General features: G+C 55.3%; 5 protein-coding genes across 5 annotated transcripts; 2 read left to right on the top strand and 3 right to left on the bottom strand.

The window, feature by feature from the left end:
- Nucleotides 1-974: 974 nt before the first annotated feature.
- On the top strand, nucleotides 975-2,851 carry VTJ04DRAFT_6535 (uncharacterized protein; the record flags this gene model as incomplete). The annotated part of the gene is made up of 4 exons (XM_069364765.1): nucleotides 975-1,267; nucleotides 1,366-1,533; nucleotides 1,647-2,063; nucleotides 2,146-2,851. The coding sequence occupies 4 exons, from the start codon at nucleotides 975-977 to the stop codon at nucleotides 2,849-2,851; spliced, it is 1,584 nt and encodes a 527-aa protein (XP_069218559.1).
- Nucleotides 2,852-3,250: 399 nt separating this feature from the next.
- Nucleotides 3,251-4,912, bottom strand: VTJ04DRAFT_6534 (uncharacterized protein; the record flags this gene model as incomplete). The annotated part of the gene is made up of 1 exon (XM_069364764.1): nucleotides 3,251-4,912. The coding sequence occupies one exon, from the start codon at nucleotides 4,910-4,912 to the stop codon at nucleotides 3,251-3,253; it is 1,662 nt and encodes a 553-aa protein (XP_069218558.1).
- A 257-nt stretch (nucleotides 4,913-5,169) lies between these two features.
- Nucleotides 5,170-5,643, bottom strand: VTJ04DRAFT_6533 (uncharacterized protein; the record flags this gene model as incomplete). Its single annotated transcript, XM_069364763.1, has 1 exon — nucleotides 5,170-5,643. The coding sequence occupies one exon, from the start codon at nucleotides 5,641-5,643 to the stop codon at nucleotides 5,170-5,172; it is 474 nt and encodes a 157-aa protein (XP_069218557.1).
- Nucleotides 5,644-6,023: 380 nt separating this feature from the next.
- Nucleotides 6,024-6,922, bottom strand: VTJ04DRAFT_6532 (uncharacterized protein; the record flags this gene model as incomplete). Its single annotated transcript, XM_069364762.1, has 7 exons — nucleotides 6,024-6,217; nucleotides 6,288-6,353; nucleotides 6,416-6,460; nucleotides 6,517-6,575; nucleotides 6,633-6,676; nucleotides 6,730-6,760; nucleotides 6,903-6,922. The coding sequence occupies 7 exons, from the start codon at nucleotides 6,920-6,922 to the stop codon at nucleotides 6,024-6,026; spliced, it is 459 nt and encodes a 152-aa protein (XP_069218556.1).
- Nucleotides 6,923-8,300: 1,378 nt separating this feature from the next.
- Nucleotides 8,301-8,764, top strand: VTJ04DRAFT_6531 (uncharacterized protein; the record flags this gene model as incomplete). Its single annotated transcript, XM_069364761.1, has 3 exons — nucleotides 8,301-8,359; nucleotides 8,420-8,582; nucleotides 8,735-8,764. The coding sequence occupies 3 exons, from the start codon at nucleotides 8,301-8,303 to the stop codon at nucleotides 8,762-8,764; spliced, it is 252 nt and encodes an 83-aa protein (XP_069218555.1).
- Between the last annotated feature and the right edge of the window lie 3,310 nt (nucleotides 8,765-12,074).

Genomic DNA, 12,074 nt, shown 5'->3' with positions numbered 1-12,074 from the left:
TGGCGCGGGTGTTGGGACGGGATGGGAGTGGTGAGACGGGAGGCGTGGGGGGTTGTTTTTATTGCGAACAACTCCTCCGGTATGTGGGATTGTGGCGGGAGGTTGGGACCTGACCATCAGGGCTGACCTGCTTGTTGGAGGATGGCATACGTCCTGGAGTGTCCTGTGACGCTCGCTCTTCATCGCCTGTGTAACTGAAGATGTACATACATACGTTGTCATAGATGAATGTACATACTTGAGGAGAGGGCCAGGTGAGAGTGACTTGGGCTGTCAATGGATCTCAGTGATGAACAAGAGCTGCTCAAAGGGGTTGTGATAAACCCTCATCAGCCATAATCTTCCATCCGTCGTTCACCTCGGAGGCAGTTGAGTTGCCGGTGTAGGGGAAAATATTTATCAGGCAAACAAGGGGCATGGGTAGACGCGGCAGTTGAGGGCTGGCTGGGCCCAACGGCGACAGGGAGGATTGTGGATACATTTGGTAGATCCCTATGAACGGGGTACAAGGTCCTTATGGGACATGAAGGAAATGTCAAGAGCGGTTCGATGAAGATGAGGGGGTTTTCTCATGGAGACCCATGACGACAAGCCGGTGAAAAACTAGAGTTGCCGATTCCCGCGGCAATCCGAGTAAAGAGGTCCCATCCATCTGCGTCTGTGTGTGCTTGAGGCGTACGCCCTTGGATGTACAACGAGACCTCCGCGGAGGTGGAGATTGATGAGGATGGGGAGTTAATTGAGGAGTCGTTGATTTTGTCATTTGTTGGTTTATGACTCTTCGAAACCCCCGAGAGAGAATCTCGCTGTGTCTTTTCCTATCCCATCAATCCCTGTTCATTTTGTAGTTATGTTCGCTGATCTCAATTCCGGTGGCGAAACAACACAACTTAATCCAACCCTTCATTCCCGTTTCTTCATCTCCATTTCCTTCATCCGACCACCTTCAACCAAACCTCCCCTACGCCCGTCCAATGTCTCAACCCGCCATTCTCTCTGAAGAAAAGACAACTCCCCCATTACAAGACGACACCCTGACCAAGGACAACAATGACACCGCCATCGACCAAGACGCCGTTCCGGCCGAGCCCATCACCACCTCCAAAGAAGGACGATGGACCCGCCTCTTGGCCGTTCTCCGGAAGGCCGCCGCCTTCGGCCGCGTCGAGGTCCGCGGGATCACCCCCATCCCCGTCAAGGAACGGACGGTGACGAGGACGGTGAATGTGTTTACGCTCTGGTGGTCTATGAATACCAATATTTTGCCGTGAGTCACACTTGGCCTCTAGAATATGGGGATGAGATACAATGGGGAGGATTGATGGAATTGAATCAAGTGATTGACAAACAGGTTGGGATAACTAGTATCACGTTCGGGATGCTCGCTCCCGCGGTATACGGGTTGAGGTTGAGAGATGCCGCGCTGGTGATTTTGTTTTTTAACCTGCTTACGGCGACGCTGCCGGCGTTTTTCTGCACGCTGGGGCCGAAGTTGGGGATGAGGCAGATGGTGCAGGCGAGGTATAGCTTTGGGTAGGTCCCTTCGTCATATGTCTCCCCATTGTTCATACTATCTAATTATCCTAAACTTGTCACGGGGAAGAGGGGTTGAGCATACTGACTGACTCACTTCTTGAGGAAAACAGCCGCTACCTCGTCTCCCTCCCCGTCCTGCTCAACCTCGCCACCCTCACCGGCTTCTGCGTCATCATGGCCGTCATCGGCGGTCTCTGCCTCTCCTCCATCGTCGACGACGGCCGTCTCAGCGTCACCGTCGGCATCGTCATCACCACCGTTTTGACTCTGGGCATCTCCTTTTGCGGCTTCACCGTCCTCCACCTCTACGAACGCTACGCCTGGATCCCCGCCGTCGTCGCCATCACCGTGGCGGTCGGCACGGGCGGCAAGGATCTCGCCGCGCACGCTACCGCATACGATGCTGATGTTCCTTCACCGCCGGCGAGCGCGGTCTTGTCGTTTGGGATGATCGTTGCGTCCTACATGGTTCCCTGGGCGTGTTTGGCGTCGGATTTTACGACCTATCTCACGCCCGAAACCCCTTCGTACGCTCCTCCTCCTCTCTCCCATCCATAACTCACCCCAACTAACCCACCCCTCTTCCCTTCTCTGAATTAACCACAACAGACTCAAAATCTTCACCTACACCTACCTCGGCCTCCTCCTGCCCACCATCCCGCTCATGACCCTGGGCGCCGCCATCGGCAGCTCCGTCCCTCACATCCCCGCGTGGCAGGCTGCCTATGACAAGACCCTCGTCGGCGGCGTGCTGGCCGCCATGCTGCAGCCCGCGACCGGCGCGTTCGGGCGCTTGCTGGTCGCCGTGTTGGCGCTGAGCCTGCTGGGCAACCTGGCCGCGACGAGCTACAGCGTGACGCTCAACTTGCAGCTGCTCCTGCCATTTTTACAAAAAGTGCCCCGGTATGTGTTCTCCATCGTTGCCGCGGCTGTGGTTATTCCGCTTGCCATCGCGGCGGCGCACGATTTTTTTGTCAATCTCGAAAATGTGCTCGCGGTGATTGGGTATTGGAGCTCGGCGTTCATGGCGATTTTGCTCGTCGAGCACTGGGTGTTTCGCAAAGGGGATTGCAGGAGTCCGGAGGGGTATGACGTCGACGGGTGGGATGATGCCTCGAGACTGCCGCCGGGGGTGGCGGCGGTGGTGGCCGAGGTGGCGGCGTTTGGGATGGTGGTGCCGTGTATGGACCAGGTGTATTGGACGGGCCCGATCGCGAGGACGACGGGGGATATTGGGTTTGAGGTTGCGTTTGCGGTGGCGGCGGTGGTGTATGCTCTGGGGAGGTGGGTGGAGAGGAGGGTAGTTGGGCGGTGATGGATGGGATTGGGGAGGACACAGATGGTGGGAAGATGGAATGGTTGGGATGTTTGTGGAGGAGGGGATATGGATGGCTTCAACAACTCATGACAGGAACAGGGATGAGGGGAAACGGATGCTAGAAGGGCTGTGTATAGAGGCCGGCGTTAGGGTGACTTCAACAATGTATGGGACGGCAATTCTTCAGGATCTCTGCACGAAAGAAACGATGGAAGGCGAGACATGTTGTCAATTCTGAGGTGTTGACACAGATGTTCAAGCCAAACCACAGCGTTGCCTGCCTATTTTCTCCCAGGAGTAACTCGCCATCACCATTACCTGACACAGCTTCTCAAACAACTTTCTCAACACATTTCCTTCCATCCCACATCCCACCCTCCGACACACCCACCCCCATCACCCCAAAGCCTCCCCAAGTTTCTCATCCCTCTCCTTCCTCCTGGCCTTCTTGCTCCCCTGCCCCTGCTTCTGCAGCATCTCCCTCTTCTCCTGCTTCCTCAGCGCCTTGTCAATCGTGCCGATCACCTTCTGCTGGCCGCCCACCACCGGATACATCGCGGCAGCTTTGGTCTCATCCTCCTCGCTCCACTCCATGGGCAGCACGGCAAAGACGAGATACGATGTGTGCGTCTTGATCTCGGGCTCGCCGCGCGTGATGAGGCGTCCTTCCATCCAGGGGGGTACGTTGGATCCTGATTTTGGAGCCGTCGTCGTGGTAGTGGTACTGGGACCGTCCGTCGGGGCGGTGGAGGTTTCAAGCTCGTCGTCCTCGCCATCTCCACCTTCGCCGTCCGAGTCGACATCCATTCCAGCCCCGGCGGCACCAGCAGAGGCAGGACCCTTCTTCCTCGACTTGGCCGCATGTTCCTTAAACCGCGCCTCGATCTCCTCCAACCGCGCCACCGCCTCCTCGACGTCTTTGGCCGAGTTATTCACCCCGCGATCGAAATTCGTCAAATTCAGCCCCACCCGATCGCGCGAGGTATGCAACCGCCGGTGCGCAATCTCAACCATGTCGATATCCACCCACCCCAGCCTGCGCATGGCCGAGACGGTGCGCGTGACCTGCTCGATGCACGGGGAGAAGGTGCACAAATGCGCCGTCTTGCGCGGATGCACCGGGGAGATCCATTCCTTGCTCTCGTCCGCGAGATGTGCCGGGGTTTGGCCGCTGGGCCAGCACGAGTTAGGAGGTCGCCGGCGAGAGAGGTGGGGCAAGGCTTCCCACGGAGCGGGGAGGTCGAGGAAGATGGCATCCGCCTCCGGGGACTGGCCGTTGACGAGGAACCCGCCGTTGTACACATCCCGATGGGTCAAGGTGATCAGGCCCTCCAGGCCGTGGTCGGAAATTTCTTGCTTCATCTTGTGGTAGCGTTCCTCGTGGAACTCGAAGCTGAAGACCTTCCCCCTGCGCTCCCCCGGGGTCGGGTAGCCGTTATAGACGGCGCGGACGGCCGCGTGGCTGAAACTGCCCGACCCGGCGCCCGCCTCGATCAGCGTCGACCCGGGCCGCGCGCGGATCCGGTGCAGGATGTAGCTATAATCCGGCGTGTAGACGACCTGCGTGCGATGCGGCAGGCTGGTGGTCCACAGCTCCGGCGTGGGCGGTAGCACGTGGATGAAGCCGCTCGTATCAGCGACGGCCTGCTTCACGACCACGCCATTCTCTTTCGCCGGCGTGCCGACCGCCACATCGCTGTCCTTCTCGCTCGCGGTGGTACCACCGGCGGCGACGGTGGCCTCGCGTGAGGTGGTGGTGCTGTTGTTGTCGTCGGCGCCGTCGCGCTTGCGCTTGCGGCCGCGCGAGCCCGTGTCGACCTTGGATGCGCGAATCTGAGAGCCCCAGGGCACGTTCAGCATGGTGGAATGGGGGAACGAGCCGTAGCGGGTGTTGACGACGGCGCCCTCGGCGTAGCCATCGTGTTCGCCGGTCGGGGGTTGGAGGTAGACGGGGAGGAGGTTGTCGCGCGAGAGCTGCAGGATGGCGAGGGAGTGGGCCTTGGTGTGCGTCCCCGGGTCTAGGAAGGGGGAGACGGTGAATTCGGTTTTGGATTCCATGGTTGCGATCCCAATTGGCCTCACGTAGCTCAAATGCGAGGTGTGTATCTGGGTCGAGGTTGGTTGAAGGTGGACGTTCGGCACAATCCAATTCCAAAAATTGGAGACAGAACCAAAGTTTCATGGTGGGGTCGTAATCTTCGCTGCATTTGGAGATCCAATACGGTATGTTACAAGAATGGCCGGTCTTCGATACCATCTCGACGACAAGCTTCAACCGCGAGCAACTTCAACACCACCTCTTCCAAACTCTCCGCTCAGAAGTCCGTAACCCTCCCATTAAAACTCCAATCCCCATTCGGGCCCCACCTCAGCGGCTCGTTCTTGGGCCCTCCAATCTCCCCCGTTTTAGGGTTCTTATCCCCCTCAAACTCAGGCGGCGCGCCCATGCGAATCCCTCCCGTGAAAGTATCCGTTCCTGGCAGCGGCGGGATTGGTGTCGCCGCCTTGATTTGTGCCGGGTCCGTGGAGGGCATGGAGACGTGCCGCGATGTCGTCAAGGCGTCGGCCCCCGGTTGAGATTCGGCGGACGCGGCTGGGGTTTGGGTGTGCGTGGAGAGGGCTGCCTCCGCGGCGCGCTGCAGGCGCTCAAACTCGGCTTGTTGTTCGGGAGGGAGACGAGGAGGAGCCGGTGCAGATTGGAAGAAGGAGGATGCAAAACGGGCGGATGGAATCTGGAATGACCGGAGGGCGGTCGACTGCCGGAGGGGTCGTAGCAGGAGGCGAGACATTTTGTTCGTGTTTGCTGGACGCAGTAGAGCAGTAGACAGCGCCTGTTGTGAGGTGTTTAAAACCGTTGAAATTATAGACTTGGTTGTCTGGTCTGGAAGTTGAGGTCAAGTTGAAAGTGTAAAGTCCCGAGGTAGTGGCACTTGACGACAGAGCTTCGATTGATTCCAACTTCTTAGCGCCACTTCGGCCGACGGGTGGGTCTACGGCAAAGTCCCGGCATGGTGGGGCCGGCATCCCGGGGAGGGCCGGCATCTAAAATATGATATTTACCAGCATCTCACTTTGGAGGTCTGCACAACCAACATGTTCGCAAGCGGCAATAGATTATTGTCTATCTACTGCCTACCTTTTCTGGCTTTCCGGTTCCCTTCAGAGGAATTTACTCGTAAATCCAAGAAGCCTGGGCAGACTCCCAGCTGAGGAGCTCCTCCGGCTTGAACCACAGAGCAATCTCCTTCTCGGCGCTCTCGACGCTGTCGGAGCCGTGGCAGACGTTGCGGCCCATCTGGAGGGCGAAGTCGCCGCGGATGGTACCGGGGGCCGAGGCAAGAGGGTTGGTGGCGCCGAGCATGGCTGAGGGATAAGGGTGAAGTTGTTAGTTTGGGGCAGAGGATATAAGGTGAGGGTGATCACGAAAACATACCACGGCCAGTCTTGACGGCATCAAAACCCTCCCAGACCATGGCGACGATGGGGCCGCTGTTCATGTCTGTTCGTCCAGGTCAGTTGGTGTGCTCGGTGAAAAGAATCGCGGAAGTAATGGAGACGTACACTCGACGAGGCCAGCGAAGAAGGGCTTCGAGGAGAGGTCGGCATCTGGAAGGCAATAGGTTAGAGCATGTTCCCCTTAAGAGGATGCAAAGGCAACATACAGTGCTTCTCGAGGTGCTCCTTGCCGGGGCGGACAAGCTTCAGGGCGACAAGCTTGAAGCTGGGCGGCGGGTTAGCGGTGAGGTGGGCAACATTGGGCCTCGGGAGTGTGTCTTACCCGCGGGCCTCGAAGCGGCCGATGATGTTGCCAACCAGCCCACGCTAGACATTGTTAGCAGAGAGCATACACAGCTCGAAAAGCCTAGATGACATACCTGGACGCCATCGGGCTTGATGGCAATGAAGCTGTCGACATTGTCAGCTCGTCCTCCAAAATCTCGGGATGGCGGGGTAAAATTCGCGGGGCGCCAGGGCAGATGGCGGGGTAATGCAGGGGCAGCGAGCTGAGGTGGGCAAGGAAAGACAAAAGTGTTGAATTGACACTCACGTCCGCTCAGTGGTCGACATTTTGGCTGGAGTGTTGACTTTGTCTGGTGATGCAAGAATGGGCTGGTCTGGCGAGAGTTGGGGAGAAAGAGGAGGAGATGGAATTTGAGGAAGAGAGGGAGAAGAGACGGAAGATGGACATGGCTTGGAGAGGAGGAGCTGCCCAGTGGGGCCACCGAAAAAATACACAAGAATCCATGGCATCCAGGCCAGGGCCAGACCCAGGGTTAGGTATCCATACAGCGGGAAGGTGTCCCGAGACCTTCGGGTTGACGCCCGATGGCTGGTCTGTTCGCCGCCGATATGCGAGGGGGATGCTCCGCAGTCTTTGCTTGCCTCTGTCCTGGGAGTTTCCATCCTGCAGGGTGGTTTGCTCGGCTAGCTTGGGATGTTTGAAGCCAACAGTTTGAAGAGTTCAGCTCAATCGACTGTCTGGTGGGCTGCAGGTGTTTATCAGCAGCAAACACAGCATCAATTGAAGACAACCCGGCCGTCCAGTTGGCACTGGAACCTCTCCACGTCTTGTGTTGGGTGGGGCAGGACCTGGTGTTTTCACCGCCCAAGATGGCACCGCCAAGCTTGATGAGGTTTGTGTGGGGAGGCTTTGAATGCAGCAAGCGAGGCGGATACAGAATGCAGTGTGGCTCAGTACTGCAAGTTACTTCTTCAAGCAACCCGAAACGCACAACTACTAATGTCTGATGGCAAGCCTTGTGAGTGATGAGCTTGCGGCTTAGGGAGGGGTGAAGTGAGCTTCACTCCCTACCAGTTGGAGAGAGATAACTGAGGCCCACGCGAACATGGAATCCAATCTGGACTTTACTACTAGCAAGCCTTCTGCATCAGCTTTCCCCCTCAAAGCAGAGCAACTTTTCCCAGATTAGTCCTGCAGCAACACCACGCTTTACATCGCTGAATCAGGTTTTGAAACACCATGGATCCCGTATCTTTGGCCTGTGCTGTTGCCGCTTTGCTGCAGCTCTCAGACTACGGGATGAAAGTGACATCAAGATTTTACGACCATGCACTAACCGCAGGAGCAGCACGAAAAGACATCGAGTACTTGGGCTCAAAGATACACACTTTCTCTTGTTTGGTTAAAGCTGCGCAGATGACCTTGAAAGAGCACCGCGACAAACACCCCAAGTCCCACGTTATACGATACCTCAGAAAGCACCAGGTTGTCCGCACCATTAAACATACTTCTGACAGGCTACGTAAACGTCTCAAAACCTGGAGTGAGGAACTTGGATCCTTGAAGAGCAGCTCTCCACTATGGATGACCATCAAATGGATCTTCAACCGGTCTCGCATGATGGAATTCCTCGCAGACTTGGATAGCTTCCAGGCAAACCTAACCTTGCTGTTGACTGTTTGCCAGCTGGAAGCTCTCAACAAGATGTTGACAGACGGTGTTTCACTCTCGAGCAAAGAAAGACACCGATTAGAAGAGGAGTTGTATGTCTTGAGAATAACGCCAACTGCCGTACCTGTGTGTGCTGACAATGTTTGTGCAAGTTATACGGTCCGTCGGAGCCTTAAACATTTCGTTCGAGTCGTGGAGCATCTGCACGGGAGAGTCAGTGAAATAGAAAATGAACTCAAACACGATCATCCATCCTCTGGGAGAGTTCCAGATATGCAGGAGATCCTCATCACCTTAGGGCGGACGATGTATGAAGTAAGTACCGAAGCTAGATTGTCATCATCTTTGATCTCCGAGCAGTCAAGTGAGTGCCTGAGCAAGGATCCAGCCCCAGCGTATCATTGCTCAATCCACATCATGACAGGTTAACGCGCATAATATTGATCTAACGCTGTCTAGGAGCATAGTCCTCGTCGTCGAAGAACCACCTCCGATGAGACGGGGCCTTTGCTTAACGACAGATCCCTGTTTCAGCATCCAGCCATCCTTGAAACAAGCAGCTCACCACACCGACATCAAGATCTGGCCACATCGCTATCCCAGGCACCAGACCCCGAGTTTTCCTCTTCTAGACCAACCGTGTCTCCAAACAACAGCCCATCCGTAAAAACACTCTACGTCAACCGAGACATCAGCCACTCAACAGACGGCTACATCAAGCTGTCAGATGGAACGCATCGCTACTTCACAGCCGGGATTGATGACACCCTTGCCGGCAATGTCATTTCAATCTATGCGTTGAGAAGATTGCGGTTGGATTATGAGGGATACGAGGAAGATCTGGCCCCCCTTCTTGTGTTTGGATCTGGCAGGAGTCAAAGAAGCATGGGCAGAGTCACAATTCGATGGAGCAGGGTACAGTACGCAAGTGGACGCTATCCGACGATTGAGATAGAGTGTGAAGTTTCCCAATCCTCGTTGCGACCTGAGCTGATCTTGGGCAGGCCATATTGCGAGGCTGAAGGAAAACTTTGGCGGAGGAGCATGAATTAATGGAATCTCAAACTAATTGTCAATAGGTATCAACGTCATATGAGGTGGAAAACAAGACTTCGACCCTACTTCTCCTCTCATTGGCAACAAAAGAACGTGTCTTGGTTTCCTCATCAAGTATAAGCTGAATAAGTTGGTAAGCTGATTGAAACAACTTTATCAAACCACTTGCTCACAGCTTTCCCAAGCCTTGTCAACCAAATATTGCCTCGTCTCCCTTTCTGGCTTTCTTTTTTCTCCTCCACGGACTGCCTACTCCAGACAACCAAAATGTCATCTAAGAGCAGTCGCAGTACACGAAGGTGGAAGGACGACCTCAAACACAAAGATTGGGCGACATGGACCAACGAGTATCTGTAAATTTTGGTGATCACAATGAAGGGATTCAGGTAGGGAATAACTTTGGTCAGATCAACACCCAAGTCCAACTTCCACCAGGTAAGTCCTCCTGTTCATAGTCCTCCTCAGATTCTGTTCAGTGGCCAACTTGCTTGGGTTGGCATTGTAGAGCCCTGCCCAGAACCCTTCGCAGCAATTCCGTTCTCGCCCGATCCTCATTTTGTCAACCGAAGTGACATCCTTGAGAGGCTCCTCGATGGATTGTCCGATCCTCAGACCCATTGCCGGATAGCTCTCGTAGGCTTGGGGGGCATCGGCAAGACGCAACTTGCTATCGAATATGCACATCTCGTTGCCGGTCAGTCGGGTGCTTGCAAAAAATGGATGTTTTGGGCCAACGCAAGTACACGGGCTCGAGTGGAGGACAGCTTCAGGAAGATTGCCGAAACCATCAAACTACCCGGTCGGGAGAGAGAGGACGCAAACATTCCCCTTCTGCTGAGCACCTGGTTGTCGAACCCGCAGAATGGCGACTGGTTGATGATTCTTGACAGCGTCGACGACGTGGATGTGTTTTACGGGGGAGAAGCGAACAGCAATCGATGAGACAACGGACCGCTCGTGGCCTTCCTACCTCAGACCCGGAACGGATCCATTCTGGTCACAACTCGGACCAAGGATGTTGCTCGCCGCCTGGTTGGTCCTGAACCAGGACGTCTCGTTGAGGTGGAGCGCATGTCCTTGACAGAAGCGCGGGCGCTGCTCGAGAGGAAACTGGGTTTTATTCCAAACTCTGACCTGGCAGACGTACTCGTCCAGGCGCTGGACTGCGTTCCACTTGCTATTAGTCAGGCTGCTGCATACATCCACTCTCAAGCACCCATGTTAACGCCCGAAGTATACCTGGCCATGCTCTTCGAGAGCCAAGAGGGAATGGCTCAACTTCTAGAGCAGAGTCTCGGTGACCCACGGCATGACGCACTTGGAGCATCATCAAACTCCATTTTTACGACATGGCGAATATCTTTTGATCACATCTCCGCCCGAAGCCCGTCTGCGGCCGATCTCCTATCCCTCATGAGCTTCTTCGACCCAAACAGTATCCCTCAATCGCTCTTGACAAGCTTCGGCAACCCCCAGGACATCCGAGATTCCGCGAACATATGGACACGCCTCCGTCGTCGCTTATTTCAGTCCCCAGGCCAAAATGGGCACGCGGCCAGCGACTTTGACACCGACATATCAATTTTAAGGGACTACTGTCTCATTTCCGTGAGCTCTTCGGGCGATGAGTTCGAAATGCATGCCCTCGTTCAGATGTCCACTCGTCTGTGGCTCAAGCATCGCGGGTACCATGACGCTTTCCAACGTACATTTCTCCAGCGAATGCTGGAAGCTTTCGACAACGCCTTCAGTCCAGTGCTGGACAAGCACCAAGATTTCAACGTGCATTGGAACTTATGCGAAGCCCTCTTCCCGCACGTCCAGATGGCTCTGAATATCGAGATCGCCCCGAAGTCTGCATTATCTCATTGGTCGCGGCTCCGGTCCTTGAGTGCATTGTTTGCGATGTGCCAGGGGAGATACAGTGTGGTCGAGGAAATATTTCCTCTATTCACCTCCACGGAATTATTCCAGGATCCATTCAGCACCATCTGGGATACTGTCATCGCGCTGCGCTCCATGGCTTTATTTTGTGAGAGCATGGGCTCAGAAAGTAGCCTGGAAGAGCTAGAAGTCAGGGGCGTCCAAGCCTATCTTGACGACTGTATGCCAGGACCGGATATAGACCAGAGGGCCGTTCAGGCATTACGCTACGTCATTGAAGTAGGTCTCATGCGCCAGTCGTGGGACTATCATACGGCGGAGGACGTGGTGAAGCGCCTGTTCGAGCTTAAGAGAATCCCGGACATGCTTGGAAAAAATCACCCGGAAACAGCAGCATGGCTCATATTTCGTGCTTTGTGCTGCGTGAAACAAGGCAAATTGGCCGAGGCCGAGTCTTTGACAAGTCAAGCGATGAAAGTATTGGCGCCCCATCTCAGGTTTTGCGACGGGTCCCGGATCCTATTAAGGATTCTTGGAAACAAGGACGTCCACTTCAGCCCTCACAAACACGAATACATTGTGGAAGTACGTGTATCAAGACAAGTCCTAGCGTTGGCCGAACACGAAAAGAGCCTAAGGGGGCTGGGGGACGACATCACAGAGCGTGAGCGGAGCATTACAGAGTGTTGGCGTGACATCAGGCGGGACCTCACGACGATTTTTCGGACCCCTCCGGTGTTTTGGCGGGATCATGATCCTATGCCACTAAAAAGGGCACTGGCAAGTACGTATTGGTCGCCCTGCGTCTGGGTCAATAGCTTAAATGACTGCCTGGAGATGGCGAGTGAGCTCCCTGAGGCTTGGTGG

Source organism: Mycothermus thermophilus (genome assembly GCF_041956435.1).
Source record: "Mycothermus thermophilus strain CBS 625.91 unplaced genomic scaffold VTJ04scaffold_4, whole genome shotgun sequence".
NCBI lineage: Eukaryota > Fungi > Ascomycota > Sordariomycetes > Sordariales > Chaetomiaceae > Mycothermus > Mycothermus thermophilus.
The sequence above is the reverse complement of the archived record's forward strand: the minus strand, read 5'-3'. Positions and strand labels throughout refer to the sequence as shown.